The 17367-nt window shown below is 42.9% G+C and overlaps 2 protein-coding genes across 2 annotated transcripts; both read right to left on the bottom strand.

Moving 5' to 3' along the window:
- Positions 1–15: 15 nt before the first annotated feature.
- On the bottom strand, positions 16–11578 carry ppwd1 (peptidylprolyl isomerase domain and WD repeat containing 1). The gene is made up of 12 exons (XM_063212419.1): positions 11406–11578; positions 11085–11187; positions 10754–10857; positions 10042–10162; positions 7735–7942; positions 5888–6127; positions 4777–4967; positions 4041–4230; positions 2998–3179; positions 2262–2343; positions 1377–1559; positions 16–251 (listed from the first exon to the last, which is right to left on the bottom strand). The coding sequence occupies exons 1-12, from the start codon at positions 11524–11526 to the stop codon at positions 108–110; spliced, it is 1869 nt and encodes a 622-aa protein (XP_063068489.1). The 5' UTR covers positions 11527–11578; the 3' UTR covers positions 16–107.
- A 2545-nt stretch (positions 11579–14123) lies between these two features.
- Positions 14124–17238, bottom strand: srek1ip1 (SREK1-interacting protein 1). Its single transcript, XM_063212420.1, has 5 exons — positions 17024–17238; positions 16522–16569; positions 15839–15994; positions 15452–15521; positions 14124–14671 (listed from the first exon to the last, which is right to left on the bottom strand). Exons 1-5 carry the CDS (start codon positions 17025–17027, stop codon positions 14485–14487), a joined length of 465 nt encoding a protein of 154 aa, XP_063068490.1. The 5' UTR covers positions 17028–17238; the 3' UTR covers positions 14124–14484.
- Positions 17239–17367: the final 129 nt, after the last annotated feature.

Below are 17367 nucleotides of genomic sequence, written 5' to 3' on the forward strand. Positions count from 1 at the left end.
CAGTGATTCTTTATTGTACAGTTAAAAAAAAGCGTAGCCAATATTTCCCTTATTCTGGCTTGGTTTACTTGATGGCAGCGTTGTTTACTCGATGGTGATGTTGTCGTTTACTTGATGGTGATGTTGATGATGCTGACGTCCTCGTAGGGTTTATCTGTTTTGGGGTTGACCTTGACGTTGGAGACCCTCTGCACCACCTCCATGCCTTTCGTACATCGCCCAAATACTGTGTGCTTGTTGTCCAGCCATGGCTATGTCAAACACACAAGAAGAAATTATTTAGGGGGGAAATTGAACAGATGGAATGCATGCATTTAGAGGAAAATTCCGGTCAATTTCAACATGCAGTTGTACTGCTCAAATCACCCTTGACTTGTCGACTTGTCAATACCATAGATATGAACACTAGATCCCATGTTAAGCCTTTTGGCATAGCCACCTTCTTGGGACTGTAGCCAGAGCCATACAGAGAACAGAGTCAGGCGATCTCCGCTGTCTGCTAGGGCCGACTTCCTCATTAGCAAAATTAGCTGTTTTAGCCTCTCAGTACTGCTCAGCGTTGCGAATGTTAGTGCATAGTAGTGGGCGTAGCAAACAGCAAATGCAATGCGATGCAATGCAGGGAATATGACAAGACTTGCTGTTCGTAGTAATAACTTCAGATAAACATCACAGGTGGTAAAACTGTTGTGATTATCACCACCGAGACAGTTGATAGTTTACATATTTGTGGTGATTACCCCGCAGTATAGTTCGTTAGTCCTTATTTTTGGCTGTTAATGTGGTGGTTCTATGTTGAGTCTATGGGAAGACAGCCGCTTTAGGAACAACCTTATCTCGCTGAAAGGCGGGGCTGCAATTTAATTCCTGGTCCTCCAATCGCGTAACTCTGTTCTCTGTATGGCTCTGCCTGTAGCCAATATTTCGCCATGTTGTTTTTACTGCCATCTATAGGATTATATGCGTATTGCCATGTCACCAGTAGATGGCAGCATTACACCGGGTATTTAAACGAATTACACCGCACACATAATTAGAAGGTGCCAAACAAAAACGAATAATATGAGAAAGAGATATAAGAAAAATGTCTGCACACTTAAATCCTTTTCCCTCCTCTTCTTTTAATATAATGGCCAAGCTTTCGGTCTAAGGTGGTCCAGGGAGTGGTTAACACGGTATCTAGTGTTCATTATATCTATGGTCAGTGCCTGAGGATGCATCTTGTTTTTCTTTTCATTTAGCCATTTCTCAACATTTTGGCCATCCTAATAGGGGCATAGTTTGTTTACATAGTTTTCGAAGCATGCACACATTCTTCAAATATCATCCCAAAAGACATGCAACATCAGCAGACAAACTAAAAACCAAGTAGTTACCGTGGGAACGACAGTGACGAAGAACTGTGAGCCGTTGGTGCCGGGGCCGGCGTTGGCCATACTGAGGGTGTAGGGCCGGTCGTGCCGCAGCGTGGCGTGGAACTCGTCCTCAAACTCTCCGCCCCAGATGCTCTCCCCACCCATGCCCGTACCCGTTGGGTCACCTGTCTGGATCATGAAGCCCTGCACACACACGCACACACGCGCACGCACACACACACACACACACACACACACACACACAAACACACACACACACACACACACACACACACAACACACACACACACACACACACACACACACACACACACACACACACACACACACATTTTATTTACTTTTATTTGGATCCAAGAGACAAGCAACAGGGTACCCACTTTTTTATATACCAGTCCCCTTATTGTTGTAGCATTCAACACACACATGCACAAATACAGAGACTATCGTGCAAACCACACACAAACACACACACACACACACACACACACACACACACACACACACACACACACACACACACACACACACACACACACACACACACACACACACACACACACACACACACACACACACACATGGCCGCTGACAGTTTTGGCCCAGGACAAAGTAATCTAAAAGGGCCCCCCACCGACCTATATAGAATGCAATAAGGGCCAAATTCTGGGCCCCTTCTCTCCCTGGGCCCGGGACAACTGACCCCTTTGTCAGCTTCCCTGCACACACACACACACACAAACACACACACACACAATTACGATTACTATTGGGTATCAATAACAGATATAATAGCCAACTGTTCCATATCTGCCAATCTGATTGTAGAGACAATTCAATTTTGTTGCATGGAGGCTTGAGCATGCTGGACGTGGCCTGCCTCACCTTGATGACTCTGTGGAAGATGTGTCCGTTGTAGTAGCCGTTCCTGCTGTGCACACAGAAGTTCTCCACCGTCTTGGGACACCTGGAACACACACAATGCATTATATTACATTACGCTTACGCTTAGCTATGTAACATCAGACGAGTGCACATGTGTAGCAGTACCTCTACCTTATACAGACAGACCTATTTGTAACAGGACAAAGTGACTTACTCGACGGGGAAGAGTTTGATATATACGTCGTCCAAGTAAAGACAGACCTGAATGGACTATTTATAACAGCACAAAGTGACTTATTCGACAGGGAATAGTTTGATATATACGTCGTCCAAGTAAAGACAAACCTGAATGTGGCATTTGTACAGTAATAAGACCGAGTGACTTACTCGACGGGGAAGAGTTTGATGTGCACATCATGTACAGATATTTTACAAGGTATTGCTTACAGTTCCTGGAGCAATGTCAGTTAATCTTACATGTTATGTATGATTTTGTGCTATATAAATAAATTTATTATAAATAAATAATTATTATTATGACTTACTCGACAGGGAAGAGTTTGATTTATATTATACGTTGTCGCTATTATTATTATTATGACTTACTCGATGGGGAAGAGTTTGATATATTTTACGCTGTCATTATTATTATTATTATTATTATGACTTACTCGACGGGGAAGAGTTTGATATATTTTACGTTGTCATCATTATTATTATTATTATTATGACTTACTCGACGGGGAAGAGTTTGATGTGCACGTCTCCCATGGTGGTGTGTATGATGGCGCTGTCTGACACCCTCTTGGGCCCCTCGGCCTGCGTCGCCGCCATCACCTCCTCCTTAGACGGCTTCTCGTTAAAGATGTCTCGGTCCGAGTCCGCACTCTTGGTGTCTTCAGGCTCACGCTTCGTGAACTATGATGAAAGGGAGGTGGTCACATAACAAAAACATGTTTCGAACACTGTCAGACAGTGACACGGTAGTTTGACAAGAAGGTAAGATTTGTTGTGAGCAACTGGACTGTCCCCAAACAAAACTAGACTGTCCAGTTGCTTACAACAAATTCTACAATTCTGAGGCTTGAAAAAAAAAGTTTTCTTTTGCAGGAAGTTTTTTTTTCACATGTCTAAGAATGTGTGTGTGTGCGTATGTGCGGTTCTCTCACCATGTAGAAGTGGTTCTTCTTGAGGGCGGTGTGTGTGTGTGTGTGTGTGTGTGTGTGTGTGGTATGTGTGTGTGTGTGTAGTCCTCTCACCATGTAGAAGCGGTTCTTCTTGAAGGCGGAGTGTGTGTGTGTGTGTGTGTGTGTGTGTGTGTGTGTGTGTGGTATGTGTGTGTGTGCCATCCTCTCACCATGTAGAAGTGGTTCTTCTTGAGGGCGGTGTGTGTGTGTGTGTGTGTGTGTGTGTGTGTGTGTGTGTGTGTGTGGTATGTGCGTGCGTGCCATCCTCTCACCATGTAGAAGCGGTTCTTCTTGAAGGCGGTGTGTGTGTGTGTGTGTGTGTGTAATCCTCTCACCATGTAGAAGCGGTTCTTCTTGAAGGCGTTCTGTCTGTGTGTGTGTGTGTGTGTGCGCGCGTGCGTGTGTTGTTCTCTCACTATGTAGAAGCAGTTCTTCTTGAAGGCGGTGTGTGTGTGTGTGTGTGTGTGTGTGTGTGTGTGTAGTCCTCTCACCATGTAGAAGCGGTTCTTCTTGAAGGCGGTGCAGAAGATGGTGTGTGTGTGTGTGTGTGTGTGTGTGTGTGTGCGTGCGTGCGTGCGTGCCATCCTCTCACCATGTAGAAGCGGTTCTTCTTGAAGGCGGTGCAGAAGATGGTGGGGTCTGGCTCGTCGCTCTGCAGCGCGGGGTTATCCGAGGCCTTCATCTCCACGGTGGGGGCGGCTTTAGTGATGCGCGCCGTGCCCTGGAACAGACCCAGCTGCACCACACGGATATTCTCAAGCTTCCCCAGGATACGCACACATCTAGAGGACGAGAAACGAGAAGAAAAAGGGGGGTTGAGAAGACACAGAAGGGGGCTTTGTGCACTCAAAAGACAGTACTGGGTCTCAAGCTAACCCAGGATACACACACATCGTGACACAAAACACTGTGGGTAGGCAGACAGACAGACAGACAGACAGACAGACAGACAGACAGACAGACAGACAGACAGACAGACAGACAGACAGACAGACAGACAGACAGGCAGGCAGGCAGGCATTGCAATACAGGGGCCAGGTAGTAAGTGCTTTATGGGTGAGTGCAATTCAGGTTGTCACATTTTGTTTCAGGTTTTGTCCCACTACCTCAGGGGTTCCAAACCCTTTTTAGTTTGTGACCGGATTTGGACATCCCTAATATAATACCTGGCAACCCCATATACTTAATGCGACTTTGCACAGGATATGAAAGTTTAGATTGTTTGTGGTGTGTTTCAGTCATAATAATAAGTTGAAAGATGTTTTTCATCTAATCTCAGGAGACCCCAAGTGGGATCCCAGCCACAAGGTTGAAAAATACTGCACTACCTGTTGGTTTCCACGTTGATGACCTTGATGCCCAGCATGGTTCCATAGAGGACGAAGTGTCCCGTCTCGTCGAAGATGATGTTGGTCAGGCGGATCCCGTCCACCTTCTCCAGCTCCCTCTCCACCGCCATGCGCCGACCAAACTCCATGTCAGGGAGCTGCTGACGCATCTGCTGAAGCTCTGTAAACATCTGCAGAGAGGGACACATAGTATTAATTTAACACAATATAGAAGACACATCAGCTGCAACTCTGTAATCATCTGCACAGAGAGAGGAGCATAAGATTAACACAATATAGAGGACACATCTGCTGCAACTCTGTGAACATCTGCAGAGAGGGACACATAGCATTAATTTAACACAATATAGAAGACACATCAGCTGCAACTCTGTACACATCTGCAGAGAGAGAGGAGCATATCAGATTTACACACTATAGAAGTCCATCAGACACAATATAGGAAACGCATTACAATATAGATTACAGATCCACTGCTGCTCTGTAAACATCTGCAGAGAGAGGAACACAGAAGCCCATCAGACACACTATAAAAGACGCATAACTCCTCTCTCCTCTGCCCGTCTTAATTCCATGGGGAATAGAGCTTTTAGCTGCTCTCCCCTCAGCTGTGGAATGCCCTTCCCCCTGACATCCGCAATATTGACTCTCTGCCCCTTTTCAAATCCAGGCTAAAAACCCATCTGTTTCAAATAGCCTATTCTTTATGATTCTTAAACTCTGTTTTATTTTATTTTATTTTATCTTATTTTCATATTTAAAAAAAATAAAATTGTATTCATTTATTTATTTTTGTTTAAAATTCTGTTTATGTGTCTTGTTTTATTTTTGTTTCTGTCTGTACAGTGTCCTTGAGAGTTTTGAAAGGCGCTTTCAAATAAAATGCATTATTATTATTATTATTATTATTATTATAACATTACCAATGAATAGAGTTGTAACTCTGTAAACATCTCAAAGGCATTTACTCTCTCAAACCATCTGGGTGGACAAAAAGTCAGAATAAACGTGTGGTGCCCGGTTTCATTTAGTGGAGCAGCACCACACTGTCTGGAAACCCTGATAGATCCGAGAGGAGTTTCGAACTCACCGTGAGAGACTCGTCGAAGACCCTCATGAGCTTGCCGGTGAGGAAGCGGAAGATGCGGACCTTTCTGTCGGTGGCGATGGTGGCCATCTTCTTGCCGTCGGAGGAGAAGGCCAGGCTGGTGGGGTAGGTCTTGTTCTTGGCAAACTCGTACAGGTCCGTGTCCGTCTTGTACTCCCACTGCACGTGGCGCGGGAACTTGAAGTCACGCGGCAGACCCGTCCAGTACTCCACCATACCCGTCTAGAGGAAGAACAGTACTTAAATTACTTGTTCACAGTAATGACATTGTTGCAGTGTTAATTTTGTCATCCATTTTTTTATTTAGTCTTAGTCTTAGTCTTGTGTCAAAGTCCATTCTTAGTCTTAGTCGCTTTTAGTCTTTCAAAAATCATTTTTGTTTAGTTATTATTTAGTCGACTAAAATTCCTCAACATTTTTGTCTAGTTTTAGTCTTTCACAAATAATTTTTGTTTAGTCATTATTTAGTCGACTAAAAGTCCTCAACATTTTTGTCTAGTTTTAGTCTAAACATTTTAGTCTTTAGTTTAAGTCACAATACAATAAAACACAAGGCCTTTAGTAATGCACTGAGACTTGGTTATTGCCATTCTGGTAAAGCAGTCAATAGTGCATACAAATGGGAATATGTCGCTGGTGCTACGTATACGTAAAGGGATTTTTGTTTTGTTAAAGAAGCTTCTCCCCCAATATTCGTTACGGTCAGTCTGCTAAAAGTAAAATCGGTGGATGGATTCAGCTGTAATTAATCATTTTTTAAATCCCATAGTGTCCCTTTAAAGGTTAATTACCAATTAACAATTAATTTATAGGTTTTAGTTGTGGTTGTACCAATTTATGTCTGAGCCCCCCAAAAAAGTCTACGTCTTGGTCATTTTTAATCTTTCACAAATCATTTTTGTCAGAATTTAGTCGACTAAAAGTTAGTTCTTAGTCTTAGTCACTTTTAGTCTTTCACAAATCATTTTTGTTTAGTCATTATTTAGTCGACTTAAAGTCCTCAACATTTTAGTCTCGTTTTAGTCTTTCACAGATCATTTTTGTTAGTCAGAATTTAGTCAATTAAACTCTCAAAAGGTTAGTCGACTAATATATTTAGTCTTAGTCTAGTCGACAAAATTAACACTGCATTGTTGTTAATCTAACTGTTAAGCACATTGAGCTGACTGTCTTGTATGAATTGTGCACTATACAAATAGAGTTATTATTATTAATATTTAGAGATGCACCGGATCCGGTTCCTGTTCCGGTTCCGGCAGGATAATAGGGTTTTTCACAGGATCCAGGTCCGGCAGGATCTTAAGCAGTGGATCCGGTATCCGGCATGTTACCTAAAAATCAGGGTCTGGTGCATCTCTAGCCTAGGCTTTTCAGTCAGTCTTTCACAACCCCAATTACTGCATGGAGTGAAAGCCCTTTGGAAGCGGCCGTTGCAGGCAGTGTGACAATAAGCCAATGAGTCTAAAAAATAGTAATAAAAAGGGCCCACGTGTGCGAGTAGACTATATGTTTCAACCCTTTTGTAGGATCCGGTATCTGGTTCCGGCAGGATCTTAAGCAGTGGATCCGGTATGATCCTAAAAATCAGGATCCGGTGCATCTCTATTAATATTATTAGTAGTAGTGTAGTAGAGTAACATTTAGGCCTAGTAGAAGTAGTCTCTCGCTCTCGCTCTCTCTCTCTCTCTCTCTCTCTCTCTCTCTCTCTCTCTCTCTCTCTCTCTCTCTCTCTCTCTCTCTCTCTCTCTCTCTCTCTCTCTCTCTCTCTCTCTCTCTCTCTCTCATGATTGGATGATAAAGAGAGTATACCAAGAGTGGGTCATCATCACCTTGTCGGCCGACACCACCACGTGGAACTTGGCGTTGAGACGTATCTGGGAGAGCGGGGCCGAGTGCATCTTCTCGAAGGTGTGCAGCGGCTCGTTGCTGCCCCGCCCGTCGAAGACGAAGATCTTGCCCGTGGACTTCTCAGAGCAGGCCACTGTTGAGATGGCATCGCCCGGGTTGTAGATCCACTCACACTGGCCAGGGTGGAAACTAGCCATGAACATAAATTAGAAACACACACAAGTCAATTAGAAATACAATAAAACGTGGCCACTGCAATGTTACACTGGGGACACGGGTTCGATTCTGGCGGGTCGGGAGTCAAACCGGCAACCTTTGGGCTACAAGTCTGATAACACGACTGCCCACTGCTTACCCATGACTTACAGATGCAGCCAATGTTAATTTCGTCAACCAGGACGATGATGAAAATATTTCGTCAACGCCCCTTTTTCCCGTGACGATGACGAGACGATGACGCACAAAAATTGCTTCCAGAACATAAAAATATGACGAAAATAAAAAATTATTTTCGTTAAGGAGACTAAGACGAGACGAAATTTACAAGCCATGGACGAATGGACATTAAATATGTAATTGTTTAAAATTAATTTGTAATTGTTAATTGTTTCTTGAACTTCATAGAAGATTACACGCTGTTGCCCTTCTCTGCAGGCAGTGTCTGGCGCTGGTGCGGCTCAATCAGAAGTAGCCTAGTTCAGTGAGTCCTGTTCAGTTGAGTTTAGGCCCTAAAATGTTTCCCAGAAAGAGAAAAAGAAAGAGCCGACGGTGAGGCAAGTGTTAATTTTGAAACATGTTCAACAACCCTTTTGTCCATAACGAAGACGTGTGTGTTTGTGCAGTCATGATAATAGTGCTACCGTCACTCTCGCCAATCTTCCTCTGATGCTGTCATTTTAAACCTCCTCGAGCTTCCCCTCTTCTCCTTTCCACTAACGCATACGCCGACGTCCGTTGTCTGTTCTTTTGTAATGTTTGCTATATTGGCTATTTAACCGTATGAATAGGCAGTTTGCAAGCAAATCATGAAGATCGGATTCATGCATTTATTTAGATCAGACACACCGGGAGACGTTTAAGGGATGCGCGCGCTACAGGGGTACTAACGTTGTTTAAGTAGTCTAAACAGAGGCACGGCTACTGTAGTTTTGATAAGAATCAATGTGTGGGCGATCAGGGTTTAAAGTGCGGAGAACTGAAACTTTTTCCCGTCGAGGGCAACACTAAAAGACCCAAGGCAGTCGACATCACTTCCATGCGATGCGTATTACAATAGCGTCTCCCAGACATCCCAAGTTCTAAAAACTTGGAGATGCTTATCGACCCTCGACATCCCGACAAACAAAACAGCATTAGTGTTCAACCATTGTTTGTCAATGTCCATTTTGTCGTCCAGTCTGCATAGACAACTGCCTACTTTTTCCCCAGGACTTTTGCAGGGCGTCCTACGAAGTGCGCGTAATCTATTTGAAGTATATTGCAGGAATGACGCACGAGGCATTATCTTTCTCTGTCCCGCATTGCCAATCGAAATAACGCGAACTTGCAAAGTCTAAAATCAGGAATATTTTATCTGACTCGCGGCCATCGGGGAGCCACTATCAAATATCAGGGAAACTTCTTGGACTTCATTGGGATGTCTGGTTTTCCCACTGCCTGCAATCTGCAGGCTATGAGTCACGCGGTCAGGTGAAGAAGAGCTTGTAGCCTACGTGATCAAATTCAAAAGCAAATAATACGTAGCAGCTTCTAATGCACGAGAGAGAGAGAGCGCAACCTGCACCTGGAAGTGTGTGTGTCTAATGCTCCTTTGCTCTATGCTGCTGAAATTACTTTTACAGGACTGATTTGGGTTTTGGTGGAAAATAAGCTAGTAACAATGTGAATATTTGCTGCAATAGGCTATCTAGTAATAATTTGTGTAATAATTTGACTAAAATGACGAAAATGTGAAATGTTGACTAAAATGACTAAAATGACTAAAATTTGACTATGACTAAAATTAATTTTCGTCATTTAGACGAAGACTAAGACTAAATTGTGAAGGCAATGACTAAATTTGACTAAGACTAAAATTGATTTTCGTCATTGTGACTAAGACTAAGACTAAATTTAAAAAAGCTGACGAAATTAACACTGGATGCAGCCAGTCTGAAACAGCTTTAACAGAGGACGTGTTCATAGCTCAAACACCGCATTAGCAAACTGAGGTACAACAATATGAACCACCACCACCATTATCACCATCTTCATGGAGTGTGTACTGTAAAGTATTGTGCTCATCATACCCCAGCTTGAGCATGTTGATCATGTCGAAGTTGACCACGTCGAAGACTTTCATGGCCTGATCATCTCCCACCGAGCAGAAGAGGGCGCCCTCAGCACTGACCGATATGCTCTCCACCACACCTACAGGATTACACAGCAGATAGACGACATTACATTACACTTAGCTGACTGTAGTGTTTTGTGTAATAAATGACAGCGGGAACAAGCGTGAGTTTCAGCATTTAGTTAACGTTCTTCAAGAGCCTAAACAAAAACTGAGTCTCCTAGCAACATACAGTATATGGAGATAGATCCTATATCAGAATAAGAGTTCAGGACACAACACTGACACTTTTTTTTAAATTCACAGACAGACACAGATTTACAGACATTACAGTGTATTGGTTACAGTCCCTGGAGCAATGTGGGGTTAGGCGCCTTGCTCAAGGGCACCTCAGCTATGGATGGAGATGGAGAGAGGTAAGGGCGGGATTCTAACCTTCAACCCTATGATCGGCAGTCCAACTCACTACTCCCAACTCTCATTACACCATGGCTCTTGCCCAACACAGCTGATAGATCACACGGGCAAGGCTCGCACAGAACAAGTGACACCCACAGCTTTATTTCATTGCATTTGAGCATTGTGAAAGGTTCCTCCAGAAAAACAATGCATAATCGTTGTTTCTATTATTGCTATTCTTTGACTGGTCTGAAAAGAGACACACATACCAAGGTGACTGCGGAAGTGTTTGACAAACTCGATCCCCTCATCGTCCTTCTTCTTCCAGAACTTGACGTGTCCATCTTGACTTGCCGTTATGACAAAATCAGTCCTGGACAAGAGAGTGTTCAATTTTACAAATGAACTAACAAGGGAAGATCCCAATATTACAAACACATTAGTACTCTTGTTCTAATTGTACACACACACACACACACACACACACACACACACACACACACACACACAGTCAGACTAGTTCTACATGCAAAAGTTCTCTTATCTGGGGAAAGTGAAAAGATACAGATAGTAGGAAAATCCAACAACACATTCACTTACTTTGTAGAGGCAATCTGTGTTATCACATCTCTATGCATGTAACTCCTCTCATACATGCTGGCAGATGGCAAGTTGTCCAGGTATACACGTTCATACTCCAACACTAGAACAACAAAAGCCCATTTTACAGCCTTGCAAAGTGCACTGATATATAAATTGTAAGTTGTAAACATTTTTGGACAAGTAGTGATGTTAGAGGAGGACACAATGTAGCGAAAGGGAAGACTGTGTTGTTCGAAACTTGGAAGTCAGTGTGGCACTGACTTTGTTGATATCTGGCTGTCCCTTCGGTGATGTAGTAAACAAATAATGAATTGGTACCTCTTCTTTTCTTTGGCTTTGCCGCCTCCGAGGGTAGAGGTCCGACCCATTCATCATCCTCGGGTTCATCTTCTAATTTTCGTTTATTTTCTGCCGCCGTTCCCTCTGTATCGGACGCCATGTTTTCTGTTTAGTTACCTCGCTGCCGAGGTTTACCCTCTCGGCTGTATCACTGTGGATAATGTGCGCCACCCTCTGTCGGGGAGTATGATACACATCATATTTCAATCCCCTGATACGTCTGTGGTTCATGCAATGCATCTGAAATTAATTTTGAATGTTGCTTGTGTATGTATACATGTGTACAGGGGTGAGTTTCTCAAAAGAGAAGTTGTTAGCCTGTTAGCAACTTCGGCAGTTGCCAATGGGAAAATGCATTGAAAACAACAAAGTAGCTAATGTAGTAAGCAACTTTGGTTTTGTAAATGTGTGAAGTACTGATTACTATCATAGTTTCAGAAAGTGCAAGGGGGCCCTGAAGTCCAGGCCGCTGCACTGCAAAAAACACTTCATCAATGGTCTACACTTCAGTTCTCACGTGTGTTAAAATTGCACTTTAAATTACAGTATTTTCTGGGGAGAAACCCCCAAACCCCAAACAGTGTAACAGCTTCAACTTCCTTGCTGTCCAGCCCCTGGGGCCCATGGAGTCATAATCCATCTCTGAGTTTATTGGTGTTTTAGTAACACAAGGGAACAACAGTTTAACTTCTGATGAAACCGGAACAAAATCCAAACTAGAAATGCATTCTCACAGAAAATGCTGGAAGCGGGCTTGCCTTTTGGGGCAGAGATGAAACAAAGTACTATTGAGAAAACAAAGCTAAAAGAAATCTTGGAAAAACTCCATCCAACCAGTCAGAAGTTATGGGCCAAACAATTCAGCCATCTTGGATTCAGCCATCTTGAAAGTGTTGTAGCTCTGCGTTTTGGGGATATACTAAATGACATACATGGTATTTTAAGTTGGCTAAGGAACACTGCATATGATATAATTTTGAAAATCAACATGGCTTCGAGCGGGATTAGAACTCACAACCTCCATATCTGTAATCCAACCCCTTTGCCATTGTTATTAAATGACATACAATACATGATATTTGAAGTTGGCTAAGGAACACTGCATATGATATCATTTTGAAAATCAACATGGCTTCGACTGGGGTTCGAACCTCCAACCCCCATATCCCTAATTCAGCACATTTGCCATTCATACTAAATGACATACATGGCATTTTAAGTTGGCCAAGGAACACTGCATATGATATAATTTTGAAAGTCAACATGGCTTTGACTGGGATTCGAACCCCCAACCTCCATATCTGTAATCCAGCACATTTGCCATGCATACTAAATGACATACATGGCATTTTAAGTTGGCCAAGGAACACTGCATATGATGTAATTTTGAAAATCAACATGGCTTTGACTGGGTTTCGAACCCCCAACCTCAATATCTGTAATTCAGCACATTTGCCATCCATACTAAATGATATACATGGCATTTTAAGTCGGCCAAGGAACGCTGCATATGATATAATTTAGAAAATCAACATGGCTTCGGGTGGGTTTCGAACCCTCAACCTCCATATCTCTACTGCAGCGGCATGCATTACCACTAAGCCAAGCAGCTAATTGTCATGCATAGTCCAGCAAGACTATATTAGATTGCATTGCAGAGCTGAACAATAGACTTCTAGAATGGTTGCTCGCACCTGCTCGTTAAGAATGGAATCTTGAGACAGTGACAGTTGAAATGGAATCCTTCACTGGCTGCACCTGTTGTGATTGACTGAAAGACAGTTAGTATTGAGCTCTAAACTGGGGAGAAAATGAGAATGAGTTTTTTGTCTTTACAACATCGTTGTAAAAAAACTAAAAGGAGTTGGCACGTGTCCTTTTCACAGATCGGAGTCATGCTTGTGATCTCTCTAACAGTCTTTGAATGAAGTTTATAGGTTAAAATTTTTCAGGCACAAATGGACCTCCGTGTGGGACATGCGCTGATCTCTTGAAAAATGCCCTTTTCGAAAGACTGGGATTCTCCATAGAGCCAGGCCTGTTTTTTTTTACAAACCTGCCATTTAAAAAGTATTGGGATTTGGGAGATGAAACTTTGACAATTTGGAGACATCCCATAGAGCTCGCTAACAACGCATCAACTAAACTTCTAGGTGAAAGTGTTGATGTTTTATGACCGAAAAAGCCTCCTACACTCTAATCTCTAGAGTGGCGGAACCTTGGTTCATGGAGGTTCCACCACTGTTTCCAATGGGGACCCAGGCTTTAACAAAATCGCCAAAAACGGGAAAACGACAAGAGACACGGAGAAGCCTATAACTATACGCGATCTCCAAGCCGAGCCGGTCGTTTTAGTGTTTGAACGGTGTCTCTATCTCGAAAGGCCTAGGAGGAGATCCATTTTCTATTTTACTGCTGCCCTGCACAAGACCAATAATGAAACAGGACTTAGAGATTACTATAAACGGGCCTTGCTCTGCAAGGGCCATGCTCTGCATGGTCCTTGCTCCGCAAGCCCGCTTAATAAACGGGCCTTGCTCTGCAAGGGCCATGCTCTGCATGGTCCTTGCTCCGCAAGCCCGCTTAATTAAAATACTTGAAATAGGGGGCACTACGGCGACCCAGCCTGGGTCTTTTGTCAATCTTGCCCCATCTCTCTCTCTCAACTGTCCTATAATTAATAAAGACACAAAAAAGTTCTTGGAATGGAGAAGCAGGATTTTTTTATTGGATTCGAATTACAAAACATGGAAATACACCCCAGCGGAGTTTTCACAGAAAAGAATAATATCAGACTGGGCTTTCTCAACACATGTTGTCCTTGTTATCGCTGTTTGACATGATGAGATCAGGAACACTGTATTGCTTTCAACAGTGGTGCTTCCCTAACGGTCAAAATGTGGCAGTTTTCAGGTACAGAAGATTTGATCTCTACTTTTAAAAAAACAAAATACATTACAATTCAGGGTTGACAGCATGTGTGTTGAGGGGTCTGAATGGCTAACCAACTGGCACACACACACGCTGAAATTGTCTTCTCAATCAATCAACTGTCGCATCAATCGGTGCCGGAGGAGGAGGTAGAACTGTCGGATGAGGACTCTTCCTTGGACTTGTGTTTCTTCTTGTGACGCTTCTCTTTCTCCTTCTTCTTTTTGTCCTTCTTCTTGTGAGCCTTGTGTTTCTTGTGTTTGTGCTTGTGTCTCCGCTCCTCTTCCTCTTCTTCGTCGCTGGATGAGTATGACCTAGGTGGACATACAAACAAACATTATCAATCTCCAATCCCCAGCCATGGACAAAATAACAAGTTATTCCAACTTTGGTTGATTTCAGACTGGCCATTTTCACAGTGGCTACGTTTACAGGATGTTTTTAATTCCGAATTAATAATTCAAAATTAAATAGTTCCATCGAGTTTCCTTTGATCTTTCATTTAATTCCGAATTAAGAAGCGTTTACATGACATTTTCAAAGCAAAATTAAGCTTTATTCAGAATTTAATGGAATTCATTCCGAATTAAATGTCTTGTGTAAACATAGCCAGTGTGAAATGAGATTCATGATCAGGTGGCTTAAGTTTTCTGTTATCATCACTATTTTGTACTAAAGGCAATATGACGCTACTGCTTTATTGATGTCTGACAGCAAATCTTGTGTGGTAACGTGTCAAGCCAATTTACCATTGAATCCATTAGTTGCAGATGTAAACAGAGTTGACTTCACCATTTGTCCATCTCATTATCTAAACTCCCGTCCTTGCCTTATGCTTGTGCCCTTGCGTTTTGCTGACGCCCCCTCCATGTCAGCCTACAAACAACACATTTTGGGGGACTTGTTCACTATCCTGATTGCAAATGAGAAAAAGGCCCTTCAATTGTGCTTTTGCGAGATATTCAATAAAACTTCCATCATCAATGATGTCTTGCATAAGCACAAGGCGAGGATGGAAGTTTAGAAATCGGAATGGACTTCAAGAGTTATTATACGAGGACTTCTTAACCAGATTTTTTCAGGTGACTTCATACCTCTTTTTTGCCTTTTTGTGAGATCTTTCGCGACTCTTCTTTTTACGGCGTCTTCTTTCGTCGTCTGAACCTTGGTAATGAGACATTGGGTAAAAATAAGAAGTCAGAAAGAAAACAGAATGGCTAACATGTATTTTACCACGAACAAACCACAATTCCAGATACATCCCCCCCACCTCTCTCTCTCTAACATACACACACACACTGGATCGGACAGAGAGAGAGATACTAGTAGGCACTCACCCCTGGATCAGATAGAGAGAGAGAGAGAGAGAGAGAGAGAGAGAGAGAGAGAGAGAGAGAGATGCTAGTCCACACTGACCCCTGGATCGGAGAGAGAGAGAGAGAGAGAGAGAGAGAGATGGAGAGATACTAGTCCACACTGACCCCTGGATTGGGAGCGTCTGCGAGGCTTGTCCTTCCTCTGCTGTCCCTGCTCCTCCACGTCACTCTCCTCAGTGCTGGTGCTGCTCACGTCCAACACGATGTCCTTCCCAGGGTCCACACGCAGGAAGTTGCGACACTCAAACGTCAAGTGCCCCGCTGGAAGAGTCAGGACCGGATAACATTACATTACACGCAGCTGATGCTTTTACCCAAAGCGACTTTTTACGGTTATTTTAAGTATAGGGAATTGGTTACAGTCCCTTGAGCAGTGTGAGATTAGGTGCCTTGCTCAAGGGCACTTTAGCCACAGAGTGACGTAGGGTGTGTAAGGGGTGAAGTTGAACAATTAAACCTCTGATCTAAAGCCTTTAAACATTAGGCCACGGCTGCATGATAGAATGTTACCCATTGTCAGTGCTTCCTGAAACACATCCAGGCAGCACTCAACAAAACAATTTCGGTCACAACCTTTCCACCATGGTTTTACAGACACTAGCAACAAGGCAAGCAAGTGTCAGTCATTCTGTTTCTGAGTGACTAACTGGCCTTTTACTTCATTAGTACCGTTAATAACAGTGTTTGTCCTGCTCCATTGAATACATTGGCCAGTGGTATAAGACTGACCATTGTTAGCAGCACGATGCCGCTGGGGAAGGACAGAAAGATAATGAAATGGTACTTACGATATCCACATCTTTTACATCCAGCGCGGATGTTGTCCTTGTTGGCAGCTAGAAGTGCACAAAAGACAATCGTTACTGAGGTTCATTTATGGATAGTGCAGCATATTTAACGTCTACATCACCGAGGGAAACCAATGGTCTACATGTTATATATGTATACAATATGGCTGGATTTGCATAATCAATCAGCAACACTTTCAGTAGCAGGGTATTACGAATCAATTAACAGGGATTACAGAGATAGAGCTATGCTCAAGGTTCTGTAGTTTAAAGACAACACCAACTCTTGTTGAAACCAGCATACTATAAGAGTCAGTAAAGACTACTATACATTGAATTTTCAGGACATGATTAACTACCAATTGTCATGTTAAACGTCTTACAGCTACATGTTGGGCAACAAATAAGGGAAGCTAATCTCAGTTACATTAGCTTAGCTAATGGCAATAACAACAACACAGGACAATCTCCACACATTCGACAGCCGATTACATATACTTACTCATAACTGATCCCTTGTGTAACTTAAAACGTGGACTGGTGGTTTTTAACAATCAGCTAGCACAACTTATGTAAACATAGTAGTATTTTAAGAATAATTGTAACACGTTAGAAGTAGCCAGTATCACGAATGCGCGACGACAGAGAACTTTTGAATTGTGCAACCTCAATTGTGGTCCGGGGGGAAAGAACCCCATAGCCAAACAGGCCCATCCCAACCGAAAGATCAGTCGGACTCGACTGTAGTTTCTCCAAATGCCACATTTTGTTGTTGATGACAAACAAATAAATGCTCATATGCATTATTCACATTATGTAGGTCAATATTTATAGAAATAGCGAAAC

This window comes from Engraulis encrasicolus, chromosome 12 (genome assembly GCF_034702125.1).
Source record: "Engraulis encrasicolus isolate BLACKSEA-1 chromosome 12, IST_EnEncr_1.0, whole genome shotgun sequence".
Taxonomy (NCBI): Eukaryota; Metazoa; Chordata; class Actinopteri; order Clupeiformes; family Engraulidae; genus Engraulis; species Engraulis encrasicolus.

What these genes read in the sequence shown, in the direction of transcription:
- ppwd1 (XM_063212419.1), bottom strand. Translation starts at nt 11,526, where the DNA reads ATGGCGTCCGATACAGAGGGAACGGCGGCAGAAAATAAACGAAAATTA. An exon ending in AAAGCCAAAGAAAAGAAGAG is followed by an intron (nt 11,188 to 11,405) that starts GTACCAATTCAT and finishes TTGTTGTTCTAG; the next exon opens with TGTTGGAGTATGAACGTGTA. An exon ending in TCTTCGACGAGTCTCTCACG is followed by an intron (nt 4,968 to 5,887) that starts GTGAGTTCGAAA and finishes CCCTCTCTGCAG; the next exon opens with ATGTTTACAGAGCTTCAGCA.
- srek1ip1 (XM_063212420.1), bottom strand. An exon ending in CAGACGCTCCCAATCCAGGG is followed by an intron (nt 15,522 to 15,838) that starts GTCAGTGTGGAC and finishes CTCATTACCAAG; the next exon opens with GTTCAGACGACGAAAGAAGA. An exon ending in CACAAAAAGGCAAAAAAGAG is followed by an intron (nt 14,672 to 15,451) that starts GTATGAAGTCAC and finishes ATGTCCACCTAG; the next exon opens with GTCATACTCATCCAGCGACG.